Raw genomic sequence first — 25244 nt, 5'->3', positions numbered from 1 at the left:
GGGGAGAAGGACATTTGCCAATATTTGGATTAAACTTCAGCCCTCCCCAGGCACTGGAACCTGAGCCTGGAGGTTTTACCTCCCAGCGTTCCAGCCTCCTTTTTTAGCTGTTTTCCTGGATTTAACACTATTCCTGCCCACCCCCAGGGGAAAACAGCTTTTTTATTTTTCCTATTCTCTTTCCCAGCTGCAGTAAGCTTGCACAGTACCGTCAGGCTGTAATTTGTTGCCTTTCTCCTACAGTTGAAGGCTTTTGTTTCTTAGCAGAAGCAGGAGATGAACCTGGGAGTCCATTGGTGTCTCTTAGTTCTCTTCACCAACTGCGCACGCTTCCAGCAGTGATCCCAGACTATGGGTTTTGATGATTTCTGCTGAAAATTAAGACTTTTTTTCATAGGTGACAGGCTACTGTACTCAGAAGTGGCCACTTGTCTTTTTCCCCCAGCCAGCTGCACAGAGGAACTTTTTCAAGGGTCTCCCCAGTCTTCCCTCTGAATCTCTGGTGGCGACTGCCAGGGAGAACCTATACAAGCCAGTAAGCCTCTCAATGCCCGTGGCTCCCAGGGCTTCACACTTCCACAATAGCCCATACCTAACCGTAAGCAGTTCTTTAAACACTCTTACTTTAATCTTTCTATTGAACTCTGCCTAGCTAAGCAAATGCTCAGATCCAGTTTCTACCAGAAATTGCTTGTTTTTAATGTTCAGGATAGGTCTTTGTCCATGTTCAGGATCGTTCTCAGTTCCCCAATGGGTTCAAAAAAAGTCAGTAAGATTCCATTTCTCCAGCTTTTTCTTGCTGTGAGGGTAGGAGCTATGTTCTTTGCAGCTCTCTTCTCATTGCTGGAACAGGATGGATGTTCTGTGGTTTCTCTTGCTAAAGCTGGGTTCTTGAGTTTGATGATGCCAAATTTCTCCATGCCCGTCTAACTATGTTTGCACCTGGCTGATATGTCCATGTTTTGTTGACTGACAATTACATTTGAATGGATTCACTTTATAGATGCAATAGATTAAGTTAGAGAAAAAGTTTATCATGTCAGGCTAAAATTATTTGATTCTTGAATCTAGGGTTGGGATTTCTTTCTAATACAAACATTACATGGCAATTCAGTGCCTTTATGAATATAGGGCATATTGTTTTATCTGTTTCTTTTGAGTTACTCCCAAAAGTTGCATTTTCTTAGGAATTTGTCCATTTCATCTGCTTCAAACTGTCAGCATTTGCTCTTACTGGTCTATCCTATAATTATTATTATTTTTATACCTGACATTTTGTATTTATGGCTTGTTGGTTAATTTTCCCTTTGATGAAACTCATCAAAGGCTTTACCACTTTATTAGCCTTTTGAAGAAATCAGTTTTTTACTTCATTGACATTTGCTTGTCTCTGGTTTCTATTGTACTGATTTCTGCTTTTACCCTTATTGTTTAAGGCTTGTCATTACTCATTGATGGATTCCCTGGGGAAAATCTTCCATTTTCAAACTGAAGGGTATCTTGCATCAGATAGGACAGGCCCTAAAGAATAATACCTATAAAATTCAGACTCACACTCTCAGCTTTGTCTGTTCTTGCCTTCAGGTCATTCTTAAAGATCTGATTGTTCTCTGTGTCTTGCATGGAAAACCCAAGTCTGTTTATATATGATTTGGGATAGGTTTTATGCTGGATCCACCAGTCAGACCACTGTAGGATACTAATCCTATTTAGGAGAGAACCTGAAGGGTAATGCCAAAAGAAAGTTTTTTCAATAGGTGGGAATTATAATAGTACATTACTGTTTGTTTGTTTGTTTAAGATAAGCTACATTGTGGTAAGGCTCTGAAAAGAGCCTATTTCTAGCAGTAGCTAATCCTTGTTAAATAATAGCTACTTGGGAACTTAGTATCTATTAGTAGAAGGAACAGGAATCAGAGAATCAGTGCAAGGGAGTTTAGCGAAGAGGTGTGAATGGACTTCTTGGGGTTAGATCTCAGTGTGAGGATTTTTTTTTAAAGATTTATTTATTTATGCAGACAGAACTGGGGTACAGGCCAGAGGTGCAGGGAAGTGGCTTTAGCTTCTCAGTGCTGTGCTTTAACCCGCTGCGCCACCAGGGAGGGCCCTCAGTGTGAGGATTTTTAATGGTCACATGGACAAGCCAAGTGTGCTCCTGTCAGTGTCTTTCTCTGCTCACCCAGTGCTCCTGAGCAAGGGGCCTTAGCGTAGGGAGGCAACTAAAATGTGAATTTGATGTAATTCCCAGTTGCCATCTTGTCTCAGTACCACTCCCAAGGATGTCTAGAATGCCTTCTTCACCACCATGCTATTCTATAGAGCAAAGGTTCTATAGAGCAAAGGACTTCACCAAGGAACTCACTTGAAGAAAAAATAGAATATTAAACGCACAACATTTACTCTTCTTACAGTGAATCCTACATGCTTTTCACATGAAGCAGGGAGGCGTGTAGATGGAACCCAGGGATCTCCTGTGGTACCTCTTAGTACTTGAATGTCCAGTCAATAAAGTAAATGGAGAGACCTTTTCCTGACAGCATTCCTCAATTCTCAGTGCTCTCAAAATGAAATTCAGTGTCTAATACTAGGGGGTCCAGTGATGCCAATTGTAGCAACCCATGTTCAACAGTGGTGGAAGTGACATCATCTCCAGACCCTTCAGAGGAGTTCTGGCATCATTTCTGACTTCAGCCTAATTACTGAGCCACCCAGATGATCAGATTATCAAGTAATTAGGTTCTCCTCTTAATAAATGCACATTCTGTTTAAAGCAGAAAGATTTCTAATGTTTTAAATCAGGAACTCTGTTTTGTTTTTGTGGTGGAATAAGTGGGGTTAGGGTAGCAGAGTGGGAGGTTGAACCTCCGTAAAGATGTGTTCAAATCCGAATTCCCAGCACTGGTCCCTGTTTGGAAATCGGTCTTTGCTGATGTAATCAAGTTAAGATGAGGTCATACTGAACCTGTGTGGTCCTTAAATCCACTCTCTGGTGTCCTCAGAAGAGGAAAGACATAGACGCAGGAAAGAAAGTCTTGTCATGATGGGGCCAGAATTTGGAATTGAAAGCCAAGGAACAGCACAGAACAGCTAGGCAGAAGCAAAGGAAATTCTTCCTTGGTTCCTCAGTGATGACACTATGATTTTATGAACCATTTAGAAAGAAAAGAAAAAAAGCATCAATTTGTGACCTGCAATAATTTATAATATATCCTCATTTCGGAGAAACAGATGTGTATAACTCATGGACTGTAGAATTCCTCTCGGTGAGCGGTGTCTTTGCAGTTCCCTTAAGGAACAGGTCATGTATGACAAACCACTCACGTTCCAAGGCTGTGGATTTCATCCTATACATCATCCCAGGGAATTTTGGCTAACTTAATTTAATGTGGGTGACCACTGCAACTAGGTTTTGGTCAACCAACTAATAAAACAATTAGAACTAATTCTAGCTGCTTGACTTAGCATACTGAATCCAAAATACTTCTGGTGTGCATACCTATGTGGATAAATTTGGCTAGATATATAATTATGATTATCCTTCCTTAAATCTAGCATCATATAAACATACATATTTGCTAGATTTGGGGGGCAGCTATTTCTTAGGGGATTGGCCTTCTTTTATTTATCTGCCTGGGGCATACAGGAGTCTGGCTGTTGCTACAGGTTTGGAAAGAATGAAGAGTGGTGGAGATACTAAGGAGATAATAGCTTTCTATGTCACTGAGCTCAAGGGAGGCCACTAAGAGCGTAGGTTCAAGCCAGATAGATAGAACTGAATCATCAGGGTTGTGTCCACTGGCAGATTGAAACTTATGAGTATGTTAATTCATCTGCTTCCTCACCTGCGTCACCATTCCATTTCACGTCAGGGACCTGAGGGGGTTATTAACTGAGTGAGCTCTGTCATTGGGAACTCGTGGGATTAAACTTTTAAGTTTGACTTTTGATCACAGCTCTTTAGCAGGAAGCAAAAAGACACTGCTTTATATAGTCTTAGAAAACTTCTGGTTTCCAGTCTGTGCTTCGTTAGAAAGATCAAGGAATTAGAGTTTGTTATTTTCTTTCTTTAAGCTAGTAGTTTCCACTGGCAGTGATTTTTTTTTTTTTTGGTCCTTCCCCGAGGGTACATTTGTCAGCTGGGCTGTTTGGGATGTATGCAAATGTATAAACAAGTATATGTTACTTGCTTCTAGGGCTAGAGAACAGTATGTTGTTAAACACCCTATAATGTGTAGAACGACTTTCCATAATAAAGAAATATCCAGTCCAAAATGTCAGTAGTTCAGGGTTGCGAAAACCCTCTTTTAAGCTGTTCACCATGCTAAGACTTACGCATCCTGCACCATCTTTTTAAAATACGATAATATTCCCCTCATCAATCAGGTGTCTGTTGCCAAAAAGATACTATAACATGACCAACTGTAAGAGGCATCTTTATTTTATGAACTCCAAGAAGAAAAACAGTCAGTTGCAAGCCATAACATGGCACTGCGTCTTAGCACGTGCCCTAGCCTGGGAGTCTTCCATATCATGGTGTGGCAGCTGCCTCAGCCCTGCCTCTCCTGGGGCATTTCACTTAGGTGATGGTGTGGCTGCTTCTCCATGGGCTGTGTGGGACACCAGAGTCCTGTGCCTTCAGACTGGCACAGTTCCAACCGCCTTTCGCCTTGATAAGATCTAATAATGAATTCTTGGGGTGCTGGTCCTCACAATCACACCTGATACAAATTTCTGTCTCTATCTAAAGCACGTGTGTGTATGTATTAAGGGCATGTCAGCAACTGTCTAGTTTAGGAAGGAGCTTGGATCGCTGGAGACTACCTTCAATGTCACTGATCCACTGACAGAATCAGTCCCAAGAAGCCCACCCTGCTCACCAGTACCACCCAACAGGTGCTGCTGTAGCTTTACCTGCGGGCTCTTGCTCTGGGACGTGTCCTCTGCTGCCACCGGTGGCCGTGACTTCACCCGTGTCAGCCCCGCTCCTCACAGATGCGGCTCCTCACTCCTACTGCCTGGGTGTACGAGTTCACGTGGTTTAATACACACTGTAGTATCACAGGGAGGCTGGACAGGCAAGGAGCTGGCGTTTTCAGGGTTTCTAATAGAAGGCAAGTCCCCAAACAGAAAAGATGGCTCACTGCAAAGTTCTGACTCACTTTGAAAAATGGGCAAAAGTACACAATGATGTTAAAAACAAACTATTACTTTAAAAAATGGCCAAAAGTCTACCTCTCCCCGTCAGTCAAGGACCAGGACTCACCTGGTGCTCCGCTTCTCTTCACTCCCCACATCAGCAGGTCATTGATTCCATCTCCACAGCAGTCCGAACCCACCCTCTTTCATCCTGTGCGCCTCTCTTTGGCCATTTCATCTACTCTGGATTCTGTAATAGCCTCTTCTTCCATTTCCACTCATTCTTCCTTCCAGTGCTACGAGAATGTGTTTTTTGGTCCATCAACCCTAGAAAACGTTTTTGCTTTAAAACCTTCACTGTGGCCCTTCCTGGTGGCGCAGCAGGTTAAAGCACAGCACTATGAAGCGAGCCCCTGCCACTTCAGCATGAGTTCGATCTCCACCCCGGAGCTGATCCACATGGCACAGCAGAGCTCTCCTGCCCCCCCACCGCTGCTCCCCTCAGCGGTGTATTTCGTCAATCTGCCTGTTCTGCTCCCCACTTTGTCTCTGGTGAATCCTCTCATTGCCCCTGTACCCCAGTTCTGAATGCATAAATAAGTAAAATCTTTAAATATTAAAAAAAAAAACCTTCATTGACTCTTTGTACTTGAGTAAATATCTAGAATTTTAGTTTCTTATTTGGTCTGTAAAGAGGGTGACCTTATGTCTCATAAACCTACGATGTGACTTTTTTTTTTTTAAAGATTTATTTATTTGTGCATACAGAACTGGGGTACAGGCCAGAGGCTCAGGGGTGGCGAGAGGCTTCACCAGAGACAGAGTGGGGAGCAGAACAGGCAGACTGATCAAGTACACTGCTGAGGGGAGCAGCGGGTGGGTCAGGAGAGGTCTGCCACGCCATGTGGATCTCCTCTGGGGCAGACGGTGATGGAACTCATGCGGAAGTGGCTTTAGCTTCCCAGTGCTGTGCTTTAACCTGCTGCGCCACCAGGGAGGGCCCCAGGATGTGACTTTTTTTTTTTTATTACAAAAGTTTATTTTTACATCATTTTGTACATTTTTTTTCCATCTCAATTGTAATCCCCGCGGGTTTCTCATCACCAAGTCACCCATGTGCCATCACCATAATCCCATGCACTTCCCTCCCCCCACCCCGTTTTTGATCCCATTCCCCACTCCACCCCCACAAAATGTCTCTGGTATATGGTTGTTCATTATTTTTGTTATTTTCCACCTGGTCCATTATACTCCTGCTATGAGTGAAACCATTCCAGGATGTGACTTTTAAGAAGCTTCTCTTTTATTCTCAAAAACATATCATTGGGACAGTAAGCCACTGCCACTTTACCTAGAAGGCCCTGCATTATTTGAAGCCCCCAAGCCCCTCAGTCACTAAACTCCTTTCATCTGACCTTCTCTTTGCTCGTTTCCTAACTCTGGGGCCTTTGCAGGTTCTGTTCCTTACTCCTGCCTTGCCTCTCCTCCCATTCCTCAGGCAGCTTCCTCCTTGCTATCCATCCTCTTCAGCTTAAATGCTGCCTTCTCTTCCCTCTGTCTAAACAGCCTCTTCTGCCTGTTCTCTGAGGGTTTCCTTGGTCATTTCCTCCATGCAGTCACCAGACTCATGGCTCACTGTTCGGTCCATTTGTTGAACGTCTGTCTCACTCACATGAAGGTTAATTATCTGAGGGTAAGGATGACTTGTATCTTAGTCAACATTTGTCCCCCAGAACCTGACGTGGAAGCTATTATTTCCCTCAATCAATTAAGCCTGGCCCTTGAAAGTAGAGAAGTGAGGCATTCAGAGGGGGAGGTGTTGGTGGACTCTGGGAATGCTGAAAGGGGGTAGGGGGGTTCCTATACTTTCAAAATACAAACAATGTAGACCAGCATTACCTTGCTCAAATTTATTAATAATGTGTTAGGTGACTGAAAAGGACTCTTGTTCCTGACCCCCTAACAAGGTGGGGGGTTGACCACCATGTTCAACATAGTGTGAGTCTGTTGAGTCTTTTGTGGGGTCGGGTGCCTGGCAGGAAGCAGAGGGGATTAGGGCGGCCTGTTTCTGTGGCTACTGGTGGACACACAAGGCCTGGGGTGGGATGGGGAGACATGGGCTTAGCTGCAGGCCCCCACACAGCGGGCTGAGCTGGTCTCGTCTTTCCTTTCCACAGTTGGCCTTGATTCTGTCTGACTCCCTCTTAAGGGCCCAGGCCTTCAGCAAGGGCTGCTCAGAAAATCCCTAACCTGATTCTGTGTTGTCTTGGTCAACAGCATCCCAGCCCACGACTCAGCCGGTAACCACCGCGAAGGCCACAGACCCAACCACGTCCCACACATCTCCAGCCGCCAGCACTGAAACCCAGAAGCCCACAACCGTCAGCGCAAGCAGCGGCCCGACTTCTGCCGCCCCGACCTTGGTGGCCAGTAGCCCCTCAACAGCGCCCGGCGGCCTGGCGGTGGTGGGGACCCCACCTCCACGCCACACCACGGGGGTGCCGGGGAGCCCGGACTCAGGCAGCACCCTTGGCAACACGCAGCCTCCCCAGGCTTCGACCCTGGCCACACGGCCACCGACCACAGCCCCCCCTCAGCCGGTAACCACCAGCCCTGAGGGAAGTAAAACAACGGCTGGGGCTGGAGCCCAAAGCGGCCTCAGCGCCAGCACAGCCGCCGTGCCGGGCACTCTGGAGCCCACCACGCAGCCCACTTCACCCCCTGGCACCGGTCTCGCGTCCGCGCCCTCGACTACCCCAGGGAGCCCTGCCCTGCAGACCTTGGCCCCCACTACTCCGAGCCCCCCAGGGAGCTTGCCGGGCCAACCAGGCGAAACCACTGCAGCTTCCGGCAGCTCGGGCACCCCGGACCCCACCGCCACGTCTGGGGGCGAGGCGAGCACACCCTGTGAGTCAGCCTGCTCTCTTTTCAAGCAAGAAGCGACTTGGAAATCCTTATGTTGGGGGCTGCTGCTCAGCGGGAAGCTGTAGGGCCTGCTCTTGAGAACCCTCACCTCCATTTCCCCCTGTGCCCCCAGGGGCAGGCACAGGGCGTGTGGTCCTGAGAGTTCAGCCTCCTCTCTGAGGGCAAGGGGAGGGGGGCTGTGTCTCAAAGGGTTGATTACATGGTCTGGACACATGCGTGTAACACAGGCTGGACCCCAAGGTTTCTCCCGCGGGTTTATCTTCCTACACAGGGTGCACCCTGCTGACTGAAATATACTGTTGAGGGGAGCAGCAGATGGGTCGGGAGAGGTCTGCTGCGCCATGTGGGTCAGCTCCCTGGCGGAGGATCGAACTTGTGCTACAGCGGTTGCAGATAGCTTCATAGTGCTGTGCTTTTAACCCCTTGCGCCACCAGGGAGAACCCTCTTTTCGTTCTTATTATTGGCCTTAACCTCGTAAATTAATTTCAAAATTCATTGCTGGATCACGAGCTTCAAAATCGTGGCCCCTGTCAAATTTATGGCACCAGAATTTCTGAGTGTGACCCTGAGCATCCCCCTGTCCAGGAATCCTCGGGCGTTTGGAGGAGCCGGGGACGAGGTCGCATCCTGCAGTGAGGACAGGGCTGTGGGTTGGAGAAACCTGGATTCAAATCCCTGCTGTGCCCTTGGTAGCATGTGACCTTGGGCAAATCATCTGAGCCTCAGTTTACCTTTTTAGAAAATTAGGGATGAGGATACCCTCCTCATAGGGTGGTTGTGAGGCTCAAATAAGAAAGTACCCTTGAGGCCCCATAAGTAGACTGGCACAAAGTGAGCCCTGACCACAGCAGCCCACACCACGCCATGGCTCATTCATCAGGTTCTCACCTGGTTCGTATCCTGTAATAGAAGCTGCTTCATCAGTGGCCTCCTTTTCCTGATAGCCTGCTTACCTTGTAGTCTGGTTGGGGATAAGACTAAAGACACTGGGAAAATATTTGGAACAAGAAAACCTGCCCTCTTCTCTCAAAGGTGCCGTGCATCTTTTCTCATCACCTCTGCTTTCCCACTGACAGTACCGTCGGTCACCTCATCAGACAACCCGCAGACCACCAGCAAGATGCAAACCGTCCCTGGGACCTCAACCTCCATCACCTGGACACCTTCCACTGAGACTCCGCAGCCTACAGGCCCTTCACTGGGGCCTGTGGCCACAGGCACGGGACCCACAGGCTCCACCACTCTGTTGCCTTCTACAGCCCCCCCAGATTCCAGCCCTTCTCCCACCCCGACTTTTGGCTACCACAGGGTAATTCCAGCAAGGGCAGGGAAGACAAGCAGATCCCAATGCATATGGAAGGGGCTCCTCCCAGGGTCCCTGGTGGGGAGAGCCAGGAGCAGCCACCCAGTGTACCCCCTCAGGGCGGCTGCCTGGCCCAGGCTTGCACCCCCCTCCTCCTCCTTTGCACCACCAGCCCATGGGAGGGGAGGGATCACCAATGAGACCCTGCCAGGCTCCGCCTGAACCTTAATCCCAGTGGCTTCTTCCAGATAAAGTGTGAGCCTCCTGAGCAGCGGAATGAGAAGATGCTCGTCCTGAACCTCACAAACACTGGACTCTGTGTGAGTACCTCACCGACCCAAACCCCACATTTATTGAGTAAGACCCCCAATAGGCACTTAGTCACAAGTTAGGGAGGAAGAAGGGGATGAATCGCTCCTTCTAGAAAGGGACTGAGGGATGTGTCCATTTCCTGGCGCTGTGGTTTCCTGGCCAGTGGCCCCTCCCCACCTCTTGGAGGGACCCACACCCAGGTTCCGAATTCTCCAGAACCAGTGGTTCCCCGTGGCTGGTTCCCGGCTCCCCCACTCCCCACACTCCCCAGGCTCCTCTTTCCAGTGGCCTGAGGGCCCTGGATCTGTCAGCTCAGGGCTTGACTCAAGTGTGAGCTCGAGAGGCCTCAAGCTCACGCAGTCAAGGTGTGAGGCTGGATTCCTGAAGGCACATAGCTTTGTAAACGAATGCCACACTGAGAAATTTTGAAACTAGTACAGAAAATGAGAGGCTTAATCTGCCTGACGCACCTCTCCAGAGAGTCTGTGGTTTTCTATTTCCGGGTCCAGGTATTGTCTCACGCCTCCTTCTCTCTCCCCTGAGGGGTCCGTCCTAAGCAGCCAGCACGCGCTCATTCAGCTCATTCACTGTGTGTGCGCTCTGGGGAGGGGTCACTGGGGGTGAGCACATGTGAGTGCCCGAGGGGTAAAAGCCTGCCAGCTCCCTGGGGTGGTGGCTTCTCTGCAAGGCGGGTGGACCTGTTCGCCGGATGGCTCACTGCTGCCCTCTCCTGGTCAGTAGCCATCTTAGCAAACACCCTTAGGTGTTCTTGGAACCTGAACTGAACCGTGAAGGTTGCTAAAGATGGAGAACTTGAATGCTGCCCCTTTTATGCAGTTGTCTTCTTTTAGGTGTCTATCTTGCTGGGATTTTCTGGGTGAACTTTACAAGAGTATACCTTTAGACTGGAGTCTGCAGAGGGAGACTGTTCCCCTGGGGTTGGGCTTAAGGCACTGATGCCAGCCCCGCCTTTCCTCAGACCCTTTTTTTGACTTAAATTTGGGGTTGCATGATAGGTTTTGAGAAGCATTCCCCCCCCTTTGTATAGGAAGGTAAAGCTCTGGTATCAGGCTGAGGAATGAGGGAGCCTAAGGAAAGCCTAGGTAGAAACCCAAGGGGTAGTTTGGGGGGCCCTGAGGTGACCGTACTGAGTGCTTTTCTCCATCCACTGTCAGGTCAGAGACACCCCAGCTCAGGTGCATCTGCTCACACTTTGCTTCTCACCTCCAGCCCCCAGTTAGCGAGGCAGAAGATTCACCGAAGAGGCCCCCACATTCCTGGGAAATGATGGCCTCTCCTCTCCCCCGCCAGCCTGTTCATGACATCAGAGTCAGTGAGCCTAGGGAGAGGACAGACGCTTCCGCTCTGGGAACCATGACCTCTAGCTGAGAGCTAGGCTCCAGCTCGGAGGCCTTCGAACTGAACACTGAGGGTCTTTGAAGTGGGCGTTGGGGCCGGCAAGGGGGCAGGTTCGGAGAACTGTGGAGTCCTCCCACTCGTCCTAGGTGGGGGTGCTGGATGGTGCCTCCTGCCCCTTCTAGAGAGAGAGGATAAGGGGCATCAAGTCGAGATCCTGAAGGGCAAAAAGGATCACTGGGGAGAGAGTATTGTCAACCACAGGGGAGATAAGCAGGTGAGGGGACGCAGGGAGATCACGTGAGGCAGGGACCCACCCAGGCTGGACAGGGGGACAGGTCTATCTAGGCAGTAGGGCTTCCCCCAACCCAAGCTTCGAAGGGCAGCCCCACAAGCTGAAGCTGCCATCATGTCCTGTGGTCTCCACACAGCAGGCGGGGAGCTCTTCCGATGACAAACTGGTCATGCTTCTATGCCGAGCTGCAAAAGCCACCTTCAACCCAGCCCAGGATCAGTGCCACGTACGGCTGGCGCCTATTCTATCAAGCCAGGAAATGGCAATCAAAGAAATCACTATCGAGAGTGAGTTGAGGGCTGAAGTTCCTTTGTAGGGTGGGAATGAGTTGGAGGGGGAGGTGACGATTCAGAAGCATGAGGATGGCTCCTTGTCGGTGTTCCCTTGGTTTCCTAAGCACCTGCAACTCTTCCCCCTCCCCCACCCCTCCCAGCCACCCAGGGGACACCCTCAGGTTACTGAGCTAGTGTGTCCTCCTCTTGGGGCCCCGTCTCCATCCCGTACCATGCCACTCTGAGCAGGCCACTGAAGCAGCATGTCTCCCTCCTCCCCATAGCAAAGCTCCTCCCCCAGGACGTATATGAATTGCTGAAACCCAAGTGGGATGATCTAAAAGAGGTAAGTGGGCTCCTCCCGGGTGTTGGGACAGAGGGGGTCGCCAGTCACTGGGATGTGCATGTTGCTTTGCTTGTCTCTCATTGTAGAGGAAGCATCTAGAAGGCAGGAGGGTAAGATGCCTCTTACCTCTAAGAGACAGTGGGTGTGAAATGTGCCCCACCAAACAGCCAGCAGATGAGTTCCTAGTGAAAGGGCATTCACTGGGAGAGAGGGTGACCCACACCTGCTTCTACCACCTAACTCTCTCCTTGGCCAGGTCGGGGTCAGTAACATGCAGCTTGGGGGCCAGGGGCCACCCGAAGAGACGGAGGACCGGTTCAGCATGCCCCTCATCATCACCATCGTGTGCATGGCATCTTTTCTGCTCCTGGTGGCCGCCCTCTATGGCTGCTGTCACCAGCGTCTCTCCCAGCGGAAGGACCAGGTGAGGAGAAGCATCTCCAGCTCACCAAATGACTGTCACCCCATTATTGCTACATTAGAGGAGAGCGAGTGGGCTGTGGATCTCCTTTAAGGGAGAGGGACGCTTCCATGGGAAATGACAGTGGCAGCACTGTGGAAGGGAAGAACGTAGGGCTTTGGAGTCAGAAGGATTTGGCTTATGCCCAGGCACGGCCTCCCATTACCTCTGTGAACTTGAGCAAGTGTTTCAATCTCCAAGCATCAATTTTCTCACCTACATAGTGGGGGTAACATTTGCAGAGCTGTTCTTGGGAACCACAGAGATGAATGGACCTAGCCATGCCTTCTAGCCTAATGCTTTTCACACCCTTACTAGAGTTCCCATCACCAGCCCAGCCATACCCATAGTTCTCACGTTATGGGCCATTTTAAAGAAATCCACACCTGGCTTCCTCACATAGCACTTGAAACAGGATCTGCGGATCAATCCACAGTTGACCTTGAACTGCTCGGGTCCACTTATGTGGGCTTATTTTTTTCTATCGATGGGCTCTGCATAGCAGAATCAGTCATCCTTGGGTTGAATCTGAGGATGAAGAACATGAATTATAAACTGTGCTTGGGCTTTTGACTGCAGGGTTAGGGGACCTTAACCCAACAGTGTGATCCAAGGGTCAACTGGGTTTGTTAAAAGCTTTCTATGTGACTCTACTGTGCAACCAGGTTGTATCTCAGATAAAGATGGAGAGAGCGCGCTGTCTCCTATGGCCCTTATCTGCTGTAGATTCAGCCATCTTGCTCAGTCACCAGGTGGGTTGAAAGTCACTTTCTTATAGTCCTTCCCCATTCATTAATGAGGGAAGGCAGATGATTGGAGAGTTAGGTTTGTGGGGAAAAAATGACATTGGAAGACTCTGTTGAATGAAGTCAATCTCCACTGACCTCACAGGTTTGCCACCAGGGCATAAGTGGCTTGAGATAGGGACGTAAGGGTGCTGGACAAGTCCCAGTCTCCACTAAAGTCAAGGCAGGCTGGTGGCCAGGAGGCACTTGATGCTCATCAAATTGGGGCTCCTGGATTGTAGGGGTACACATGTTAGAGAAAAGCTATATACTAAGGCCAGTGGCCCTCAAAATTGACCCCTTCTTCTTGGGTCATCTTGTCCTTCTAGCAACGACTCACAGAGGAGCTGCAGACAGTGGAGAATGGTTACCATGACAACCCCACGCTGGAAGTGATGGAGACCTCATCAGAGATGCAAGAAAAAAAGGTGGTCAACCTTAATGGGGAGCTGGGGGACAGCTGGATCGTCCCTCTGGACAACCTGATCAAGGATGACCTCGATGAGGAGGAGGACACACACCTCTAACCAGGTCGGCTGGTGGCCTCTGACAGCACCACAGAGCTCCAGACTGAACCACCTCAAGTGCCATTCGGACAAGGGCAGAAAATCCTTTCCATTTGAGGGGAAGACTGGGGAGGGAGAGACTCAGAGGATTCCCTCCTCCCAAACCCACAGGGCCTTAATTTTTCCCTTTTCAAGCTGAACAAATCACATTCTGTCTAGATTCCTCTTGTAAAATAACCCATTAGTGCCTGAGCTCAGTGCTGCTGGAAGATGGGAGGAAGGGAGCTCCAGAAAGAGCCGTGTTGGGACTTTAGAGATCTTCTAGTAGATTCCCTTCATTGCACAGATGAAATGACTGAGGCCTAAGTAGGGTGAGGTCAAGGTTGCACGGCCACTTGGCGAGTCAAGATGAAAACAGACTCCTTTGTTCAGTCCAGTGCCCATTCCCACCACATTCAAGGCTGTCGTCAGCCATTCTCTCCTCACGCTGCCCTGGGTAGGGTGAAGCTGCCAGTCCAGGCACGGGAACGGGGCGGGGCTGATCCCGTCTCAGTGGATCTGGTTACTTGAAAGTGTAAGTCCGGAGAGTTTTGTCTACTATCCCAACCTCGTCTGCCAACGTTCCCATCCCCATTGTCTGTCCCCTCTCCAGGCTCAGTCTTTATCCCCACTCAGTCCCTGGCCCCTGGGAGGAAGTGATACAGGCTATTCGTGACCTTGAACCCCTTGTTCTGGATCCTGGTTTCCTTGCTGTGCTTAGTGAGCTCGGGACTTACCCCATAGAAGAGTATCAGTGTGAACCGAGGGCTGCTGAAGGGAATCCCTTCACCCCAGGAGGCCCGGCCCATCACCCACCCGGAGCGCCTTTGGCTTCCTGTTCCCACTCAACTGGGAACTAAATTCTGCAGCAGCTAATGAAGGCAAAGAGCTCCTATTTTGTTGTTCGCCGCTCAGACAATGATGGCGAAGTCAGGCAAGGATCCCCCCAAGATGCAGTGTGAAAGAGCAGTAGCTTTAGGACAGACTTTCCTGGGGCCCCAGCCAGCAAAGCTGTGTCTTCACAGACAATCTACTGAAGCAAGCGGGAAGGGTAGGCTTTACTCTTTCATGGGAAACTCAGGGACTTCTCAAGTTGCTGAGAATTTGTTCTCTTTTTTTTATTCCAGCCCTCTACTGCCAAAAGCCAAAGCTCAACTTGTTGGTCAACTTTCAATTAGTTAATCTCACTGACTCCTGATTATCCTATGCTGCAGGGCAAGAAGGTCTAGAACATGGCCATTGTAAGGGAGAGCTCGTGGGGTGGGAGTAGGGGGCTGGGTGTCCCCAGTGACCTCTCATGGTCCTGGCATGGAGCTTGGCCCAACCATATCCTCTTCTCTACTAGATTCTAGGGGCTTCCCAGTTGTGCAGATTCTGGTAGCATCTCAGGGAAACAAAAGGCCATTTGTGCCCCCCAGTAGAGGGGCTTTGAGAGAGCTCAGCTGTTTGTGGCTACACTGGCGGCAACTTTGGACTGAGTATAAGGTTTAATTTTTTTTTTTTTTTTTTTTGAGGTGAGGGAATCCTGTGTGGACGTTGGAACCATGGAGTCTTGTTCCTGGGCCATCACAATGATGGGCAGAACTAGGGGGTGGTGAATGAAAAGTCATTTCAGGGCAAAAAGCATCACAGCGTCCTGAAGGCAGGCCAGGCTGAGATAGTGCTAGTGAAGCCGACTACATTGATTTGAGGTAGGCTGTTTTTTTTAAGCGTGTGTGTCGGGGGGAAGCTTAGCAGAAAGATCTGGGTCCTTGTGTGCCTGGCTGCCTCATTAGCCTTTTGATATCCTAGGGGGAAAGGAGCTGGGGATTTAATCAAGACCGGCCCCCTCCCCCCCCAGCACCGCGAGTTTCCCAAGAGTTAGGGTACAAAGAGGCTCACAGGGATCCACAAGTATTTGTCCTGATTCTCTAGCCTTTGATTTGGGTAGGAAGGAGACTGCAAGCTTGGGAGAACATTGAGGAAATCTTATTCTGCGAGGAGGGACCTGTGTGCTTCCTTTCCAGCTGGTGTTTGGTTCTTTCTTCCCAGTGGGCTTCTATCATGGTTCCTTGGCAGAGGTCAGACAGGATTACTATTCCTGGTTCCATTTTGCCAGCTGCACCTTCAGACAGAGACAGCAAATACACCCCTGCAAATAGAGCAAAGGCTGCAACCTCAAAGCTTCTTGGGAGAGAGAGGCTGACTGGAAAGGCCTAGAGTTAAAACTTAGGCTTGGTGAAGAGGAACCACTATGGCTCTGTCCAGAGAACCTTGAGAAGCTTTGGCCTGGTTGAGGTTCCTTTTGTGCCACCAAATTGTGTTCCTCTCGTCCTTTAGGGCAACGCCAGGTTCTAGCGCTTTCTTTGGCTTGCTCTCGCCACTGACATCCATGTCAGAGGCCATCCAGCCATATGTCTGTCAGGGTCATCTTCTTCCTGTATCTTTACTGGGTTTTAAATGCTGTTTGGCAATTCAGATTCTGGGGCTGAGAAGAGAGAAGTGAACACCAGGAACTCAGTGTAACTGCAACAGGTTGTGTCAAGCTCTTTCAGTGGCAAACTGCTGGTTTCCCTAAGTTGCACAAAAGGCCAGAAACCATAATTTCATGATTGGACCAGATCTAATGGGGTGCCTGCAGCCAGTGAGGGGGAAGAGAGGCAGCGATGCTTAAGGAGGAGGTACAGAATATATATATATTGCATCATAGACAAGAGTACGGGTTTAATCCAGCCTGGATGCAAGGTTCTTTTTCCCCCTCTTGATAAGGAAGGCTAGCAGATAGTTTATTTAAACCACTTCTGAGCTTTTATCTTTGTTTGATAATGTTCTGGAGAAACTTTGAAAAACAAGTACAAGCTGATACATATATGCACATTTTTTGATACTGTAAATACAGTGGCCACATTAATCCACCTGCACTACTTTAAGGGAATATACTTTGGAAAAACATTTGTTAGCTAAGGGTGATGGTTTTTATTTTTTTTCCCTCTGAATAAGAATGTAAATGTCTACTAGAAATGATAAAGTTTTGTTTTCTTTAATGAAAAAAGAAAAATCTAAGACAGGCAGGTGAGCATGGACTTGTCTTGCAGAATGGGCATTTGTACTTTTAAATAGGAACCTTGCCCTTCCCTAGCCAAGTCCCAGCCCTCTTGCAGTGAGGACTGGACATTATGTGCTGGCTGGGAAGTGCCACTCCAGTCTTGGGGGAGGGCAAGGGAGACGTCGTTCAATCCTTTCCAAGAAAAAAACTGAAGCCTGGAAAGTGACTTAGCCAAAGTCAAAATCCAGCGGTTTGGGACAGAAACAGCCCAGCGCTGTGTGCCAGAAGCAGTCAGCGCACTGCTGACGAGGCAGGCATGGGGATGCCACAAAGTGCTTTCCAAGGACTTACTGCAGCAAGGTCAGGGAGGGCACAGAGAAGATAAAGATAGGAGTCTTACCGGTCCTCTCCAGTGCCTATGAGTTATCTAGGTCTAAGACTTTCTGAACAGTTCTTTCTGCCCAGGAGCAGTTTTCGAGTGGGCTTTTACATGTGGATCTACTAGCAGAACTAAGGATCAAAGGAACAGGACAGAGGAAGAGGATGGGGCGAGAGGAAAGCTGTGGCCATCCAGCATTCTCACTGGTGGACTCACTCAGGTGGGGACATCCCAGCACTGAGTGGCGGGGAGAGGGTCACTCTGTCTTTTATTAGTGAATGTTCAACAGTTTGCCCAGGACACTGGGGGAGCATGTGTCTTAGAGGACAGGGGTCTGAAGTACACTGGAATTTACTGAGAAACGTGTAAAGATTATACTTAATTATTGCCATTTTCTTACAAAAGTATATTTTGGAAAGTTGTATACTGTCAATTAAAGTGCTTTTGTGTAAGCCAGCCCGAGCCCTAGTATGTCGCTGTGATTGGCTTGTGCTCTGACGTGCGTGAGGCTCATCACAAAACACCCCGGACAGCAGGCACCCTCGAGTGGGTGTGGTAGCTGCTGCTCTCAGGCAGGGCTGCTGAATGTTGTGGGTCCAGAGAGCGGAAGAGGTTTCCTCCACTCTATCGTCTTATCCTTTTCCTCCCCACTACTTCTGTCTCAGACACAACTGCGAATCAGCCACACCCAAGATCCCATGGGGCCCGATAAATCCTGATCAGTTATGAAAATTGACATAGGGATGGAACACATAAAAATACAAAAAATAAAAGGCTCTATTCCATCCATTGTGCCCATAAAGGACCTTTTCACTTGTCACACGGAATCTCCGCCTTTCCCTTATCCAGAGACTAGTGAAGATGAAAGATGTTCAAGAAAGGAATCGCTCAAGAGTCATCAGATTCCCTCCATCTCCTAGGGTGGTATGATCTTTACTGCTATTATCTTCACCTACTGGCAGGCGAAAGCTTTGTCATTCCCAGTTTGCAGGTGAACGAGGGCCACACTCAGGGTTGCTACACCCTGTTCTGTTGAACAGGGAGCCCCCAGCATGGCTGCCCGCATCTCCCTCTCTGGGTTTGTCTCGACCAAAACTCACACACAGAGGTGGAAAGGTCACCTCTACCTGTAGCCTTTCTTCCCTGTAATATCTCTGGAGAGAATGTAAATCGAAAAGATTTTTTACATTTCTGAGAAATTACAAGAACACGTACCTGAGAAACTGTAGCCACTTTACCAACAGGGAACATTACCAACAGAGATAAAGAGCTCTCTCTAAGGAGTAGAAAAGTCTGTAACTTTTCTCTCCTTAGTCCTACGTTCTTTTCCTAATTATGCTTGAATTCCAATAACAAAACACCTTTCTAGAATACAACTACCTTTCCAATATGCCCTCCTTTTATATGGGACTGAAGGCAATTACCACCCTGAAGGGTAGACCAGAGTTGGCCCAGGGGTATCCTGAGGTTAACTGTAAGAGTGTGCCAGGAAAGGAACACAAGTACCAGGAACCTGGGCAGGCCCTTGGCCATGCTGGAGGCATGCTGTTCTAAGAAGAGAATGACTCATAGTTTATCGCTGGCCACAAATTAAACCCATTCTCTTCCTGAATAGGTCATTCACCCTGCTCCTGCCCTGCCAACCAAAAGGCCCTCTCAGTTGTCGTTTTTTTGTTATGCCTGTTATGACCACCTCCCTCCTATAAGCCCCCTCCAAAATGTGTATTTCTTCTGTACCCTAAGGGTGGAAAAGGTCAACACTGAAAAGGACTGTCTACAATAATTAATACTAATGATAATACTGAGCAAATATTTTTCAAAAACCTTGGCATTTTATAGACATAAAAAACATCACGGAGATCATAGCAAACAGGACCTGCTGCCAACATTCTCCAAAAAAAAAAAAGAAGTTGGGACTGTGCCCCGCGTTACACAGAAGTCACTGGGTGGACCTGGAAATAGACCCAGGATTCCTGCCTCTTGCCCTGGGTTACCGATCCCTCGGCCCCAGTTCAGAGGGCACTAGCTGTAAGTGCATGCGAAGACAGTGCCTGGCGTCCTCGTCTCCCTCCGGGTTTGTCTCAACCAAAACTCACCCACACAGCAGTGGAGGGGCCACCTCTATCTGTAGCCTTTTCCCCTGTAAAATCTCTGGAGAGAATGTAAATCAAAAGCCCGGGGGGAGGAAGGTCCTTGGTGGACACTCAAGAAGCTCAGAGTTCGACAGTTCCAAGCCTCTGTTGCCCCTCTTGCCCTGTGCCATCAAGTGTCCACTCGGCCCTTCCTCTTCTCCTTCTGGGATCTATAATAGGCAGAGAAAGAGGTGGCATAATACGCGGTGACAGCAAGGGCGAAACCTCACCCGTACTAGTTAAGCCTACACCAGCACTGACTTCAGGGAAAAAAAAAAAAGTTCAGAAAAGCCATCGGTTAGTCTTCCGGCTGGTCGTCAGAATCTGAAGGGTCAGTGGCAAGAATGTTGCCTTCCTTTACTGGAAAAACCCCTTTTTTTCAACTTCTATGAATTATAAGGTTGTCTCTTGTAAGTATTTGAACGTGAGTACCTAGAGCCCTTTTCCTGCAAGATGCTGGATTATGCCTGGGCAGGCAGAAGCCTGGGAGGCAGTGTGCTCAGTTCCGGTAGCTCTCTGCACGCACGCGTGCAGCAGCTGGCTGGCGTCTAACTGTACTCCACCACAAACCTCTTTATTGTTGACCCACCAGAAGACAAATAATACACAGGGAGAGGAGATGGTATCTCACATTTCATTTCTTTTGAGTTAATTCCCTGGAGGATTAACCAAGGAAAGGCCAATTCCTTACCTTATTGCACGTTTGAAGACAATTTTTACTTATAAGCCACACTCAAAGCACACACTGCAAATGATAGCCACACCGTGAGATGATTACATATATACTGAGAAGATACAATCCTTGTTAACTCAGTTGACAACTAACCACAGAGTAGTGACAGAGTCAAGAAAATGCACAGCACGCTAGAAAATGGAAGGGTCAAAAGGAGATCTTGGCGCCGAACATCTATCTGGAGAGTTCACACAACGTAGCCCGAACAACACGTTATTTTCACTGGGCCTATTTGTTTGTTCCTCCTCCCACCCATAAAGTTTCTATTCCCATCACTGGGAACAGGATGCAGATTATTTCTAACCTTTGCAACACTTCTAAAGTTCTCTCTCCATTACTTTTTCTACAACTTATTTTCTATTTCAGTTCAGTTCTTTCCTTCTGGTTCCTAATCTTTACAAATAAGTCCCTAAAACCTGGGAACACAAGTTCAAATTTTACAAAATAGATAAAATAGAGCTTTAGCAGTAGGTCAAAAAAAAAAAAAAAAGAATCTGAAAATACTTGCTAGTGTTCTTTAAAATGGAATACTTTTGAGGTCTCCTTCGTGGTGCAGGGATTAAAGTCTCAGTGCTATCAAGCTATCCAGCCACTGCAGCACGAGTTTGATCCCTGGCCAGGGAGCTGACCCACATGGCACAGCAGACCTCTCCTTTCTTGACCATTGTTCCCCTCAGCAGTGCATTTCATTCGATCTGCCTCTTCTGCTCCCCACTCTGTCGCTGGGGAACCTTTGCATCCCCCACACCTCTAGCCTACTTCCAAGCTCTTATATGTGTAAATAAGTCTTAAAAAAAAGGAAAAAGGAAACTTCCCCCAGAAACTTTGTGAGATCTACCAGACCTTTATATTTCAGAATTGCCTCAAAAGGAAAAGTCCAAAGACCATTCTATAATAGGTATCCCTTTTCATCTTTGGAATCCTGAAGAAAACTCACCTGTCTGAGGAAAAAAACAGAGTAACTGCAAAGTACATAGATATGTTAAAAGCTGATTTCAAAAAACAGATTTAGAAAACACAACAGACATTTTGTAGTGTCCATATATAACTTTTTATTAAGAAAATGAACAAAATACATTCTTTCTCCATATGTACATTACATACAACATAATTCTATGATTGCAACTGTTCAGCAGATCACTCATTGATTTATTCACAAAGCAGTGTTAACACATTCACCAAATCTGGGATCAGAAACTTACTTGCACAAAACAAAAGCCCAACCTAAAAAGTCCGTATTGATTGGGCAAAAGCAAGATAAATCCAGAGGCTGGAGAGGGGAATGGGCAAGATTACAGGACGCACCCAACAGAGCCCCACAGTGACTTATACACAATAACGAAGCTAGAAGAAATCTGACGCCCAAAAAGCACTTCTGTTTATAAATAAGCTCCAACTGGTTCCTGCCAGCTATTCCAGAGTTCCCTGATTCCCATTTATGATTTAGGTGCTTTAAGGTACAGCCTTAACCCCATGTTGCCACAGAAGAGGAGGGTAAAGGAAAAGAGCCCTGGAAGGTTGCAGTTTTCTCCTTTCCACACTAAGACAGAGTCCTACTCTAAATCCAAAACTTCTTGAGGCACGAAACTTCTTAGCTAATGAACAGAGGAAATACATTTTTTTGAGAGACATTTGCTTAAATATGGTAAAAAAAACCTTATTTACATTTATGTTCATTTGTTTTGCTTTGCTTGATTTTTCCTCTGGCCTTTTGAAAAGTACCTTATCCTTTTTGGGTGTGGGTTTATTATAATATTAAAAAATCCTTTAAACAAAGTTGTTTATAGTATGAATTTGCTCCAACTATCTATACTAACGGAATTATTTGCAGACTATCTGGAAAAGAATATCACTTAAAGGAATACAACTAAGAGTAGGGGCTGTGGGAATGGCTGTCCTTTCCCCGCAAGCTTTACTAAGCTGGGTAACAGGGAAGTCAGGAAAATAAGTCTTATCAGTTAACAGTGGTTTTCCTTTACACTTACTAATTTCCTACTATAATAAGCACTTATTTTTATAATCATCAAAAATGTATAAATGTTATTATCTAAAAGTCCCATAAAAGATATTTCAGACTCTCCAACTTTTAGATGAGCTGGTTGCTGTTGACACTGTTTCCAGTTGGGAAAACGAGTAACAAGGGGAAGGAGCCACCCACAGCACTAACAAGCAGAGCAGGGAAGACCGCCCCAAGGGCTGTGGATGAAGCTATACCTTCCTTTACAACCTCATTTCCAGTTCTGAAGATCTCGCTCTACCTGCAGGGATCTTTTATTTCCGCTACTGAGTACATCTAATTTGTAAGAGAAGAGCTGATTTAAAAAATAGGTAACATCTTTCCCAAGCTGCTTATATAAATGTGCCATGTTGGAAAAATGGAATAGTGTTTGTTACCAAGACCAAGCAAAGAAAAAGAGTCCTCAGCTCAGCTTCCCTGTGTTTTTTCTGAGGCTACAGACTCAGTTACACATAGATTTTGGAGTGGGGATGATGGAAGACTCTTAAGATACAAATACTTATCCATCCATGCACAATGTGCTCATAGAAAAATGTCATGTTATTGTGCAATTTCTAAATTGAGCAGAAGACTATATGTAAATGAAAATTAATAGTACTTTATTCCTTTCAAAAATACATTTCAAACAAGTCAAAAAAGAAAGCCGGCTTAAAGAATAATATAATCTCCGCATCTCTTGGTTAGGCTAAATGTAGTGCTTGAGAAAGGAAGTCCAATTTTACTTTTCTAAATGGGTAGTTGGCAATTGAGGAAGAAAATAGTTTCCCTACAACTTGGTCAGTCACAAAAGTCACTTTTCTGGGAAAGAAAAAAAAAATTAAGGGGACCAAGTACATGACTTTATAAAACATATCTTCTCCATAGAAGACTACTCAGAATTAAACTGTTGGACTTCATTAACCTACTAAAACATTTGGGGCTGGAGAGATAATACAATGAATTGAATCTATTCTAGATACCTTTTCTAATATAATTAATCACTTTATAGATACAAAGGGGAAAGGCCTAAATTAGCAAAATTATTAAATATTGTTAATGCCAATCCCCAAACTCATGTATTTCTTGGCTAAGTCAAATAAACAGAGACCCTTGGATTAGTATACTTATTTTAAAGTATGGAAATTAAAACTGATGTCATTTCCATTCTATATGAATTACAGTTAAACATGAAATGAAAATTTTCTTCCTATTTTGAAGAGCCAGAACATGAATGCCAGCCAAATGATATTAGTTTAGCTGTAACAAAGGCTTTCTTGAGATTTTATAACAAAGGAGAGAAATAGAGAAAGTTCAAAACTGGTTACTTGAGCACCTTCTTAATCGTGCACACAAGCTGAATGGTGGAGCACACAGTTTTGTCTTTCTTGCCAATTAAACTGGCATTCATTAGGCATTGAGTAAAACTGAAGACTGATGGTTTCCTGGGGTGGTGTTCATGTGGCAGACAGCTCAGAAAACACAAACTGCTGTGAGTGGCCCACACGGCACAGAGATGCGCTGCAGAGGAGGTCTGAAGCTCAGCAAGGGAGTGAGTGCAGACAGTGAGTACATGGGAGCTCCAAACCGCAGGCACTATGCGTCACTCCTGTCTCCCTCTGGGTCCCTGTCAAGGAATGGACACCGCAGAAGACTGCTTGCCTTGGTTAAGCTCTAAAGCCAGGGTTTTCGGTCTTAAAATCACTTAACAGTTATTCGGAAGGTGAGAAAAATAACTAACCAAGATATGCTGCTTAACAAAAGGGCAAAAGAAGACACTGCACACTAATATTCTACAGCTATTGAGACTGTCTGTGCATCAAATAAAAAGGAAGATAAGTTATGTCATAATATCAGTGCTATCTTCAAACAGATTTACTTCCCTACTGAACACCACTCCTGCCCTTGGTTTTTGTTGTGGATCCTACAGCTCTCATAACATCCACATGACATTCTGTTTTTCATCAAGTTAGGTGGTGTTTGGCGACAGTTCTACCTAGCAGAAAAAGACATAGAGCGTTACGGCAGCACACTAGGGCATATTTCTGCACCACTAGAAAATCTGTTTTAGTATAACCTCTCATGACTCTTTAGATTAAGAACTACAAAATCTATTGTCACAGCATTTTACAATGGTTCTGACTAGGAATAAGATTTAGTCATTTGAAAATTGAGTTAAATCCATACTTTAGAGGAGAAGAGATGTTTATTGTGCTGTTTTAGTTTTATTGGGGGGAGGGATGAATACTTAGCATTCATATCAATTAAAGTTATTCCTAATACTCAACCATATCAGAAATTGAAAGGCAATTCTTGACACAAATTCCAGTGTCAGCAGAAAATTGATGCTATCAGGAGGTGGCAGGGGTGGGGAGATGGAAGGGATTCTAAAAATACAACAAAAAGACAATATACAAATAGATATTCTAGTGATATGTGAATTCCATGAGCTCTGCCATAAAACCTGTGCCTTCCCAACAGTGGCATGACTATACTTTCCAATGCCAAGGGAAAAACATCCATTAAAAGTCGCCACAGCTATACTGTTGTCCCCCAAGTAAAAATAAATTAACAATTATTTTGATAGCCATATCTGATTGTTACTAATTCTTCAATAATGTACAAATTTTAATCTCTCTATCCTGTTGTCATAAACAAGGATAAAAGAGTATGCTTGCCTAAGAATGACTGTGACCTCTACTTCAAACAGTGTATGTGTGAGTAAGTAATGTCACAGAAAACCTTGGCATTTTAGGCTTAAAAAAAGTCAAGAATAAAGTTAAATTAGGTAAATAAGTATGGAAACACAATTCACCTTATTTTGTGAGTAGGAAGAAACAAAGGATTAAAAAGTATGTATAAACAGAACCTCCAAGATGGCACTTTTTGAGAAGAACAAGAGAGCATTGGGTGAAGCTGCAATAATGCATCCTCCTGCCAAAGCAAACGGTGACATTACACAGCTGATGTAATTCACAGCTCCTAATTCATTATTTCAACAAACTTGGAATGTCCACCTTAAAGTGAAATACCTCTCTAGGTTAGAAGTTTTGGATAGCCAAGTCATTGTGGCGTTTAAACAAATCACAGGGAAATATAGGTCACAGTCAAAAATCACAAAGAACTATTACTTCACTAGTAAGGAACACAAAAATCTGTCAGTGAAAGAGCCCCCAAATTTAAATATAGTCATGTGCAGACCTCCTCTGATCTCCACCATCTAGCACCTTATTCTGGGGAAGCCTA

General features: G+C 46.5%; 1 protein-coding gene across 1 annotated transcript in view; it reads left to right on the top strand.

Moving 5' to 3' along the window:
• The window catches only part of PODXL (podocalyxin-like), a 28929-nt gene extending 11000 nt beyond the window's left edge, over positions 1-17929 (top strand). The window contains exons 2-8 of the mRNA XM_004677190.2: positions 7414-8043; positions 9139-9371; positions 9614-9685; positions 11468-11615; positions 11885-11946; positions 12203-12370; positions 13521-17929. Coding sequence (XP_004677247.1) covers positions 7414-8043; positions 9139-9371; positions 9614-9685; positions 11468-11615; positions 11885-11946; positions 12203-12370; positions 13521-13718 — 1511 coding nt within the window. The 3' untranslated portion in view covers positions 13719-17929. The remainder of the gene's footprint in view (positions 1-7413; positions 8044-9138; positions 9372-9613; positions 9686-11467; positions 11616-11884; positions 11947-12202; positions 12371-13520) is intronic.
• Positions 17930-25244: the final 7315 nt, after the last annotated feature.

Source organism: Condylura cristata, unplaced genomic scaffold, assembly GCF_000260355.1.
Source record: "Condylura cristata isolate star-nosed mole 26May11 unplaced genomic scaffold, ConCri1.0 scaffold00005, whole genome shotgun sequence".
NCBI classification, from domain to species: domain Eukaryota; kingdom Metazoa; phylum Chordata; class Mammalia; order Eulipotyphla; family Talpidae; genus Condylura; species Condylura cristata.
The sequence above is the reverse complement of the archived record's forward strand: the minus strand, read 5'-3'. Positions and strand labels throughout refer to the sequence as shown.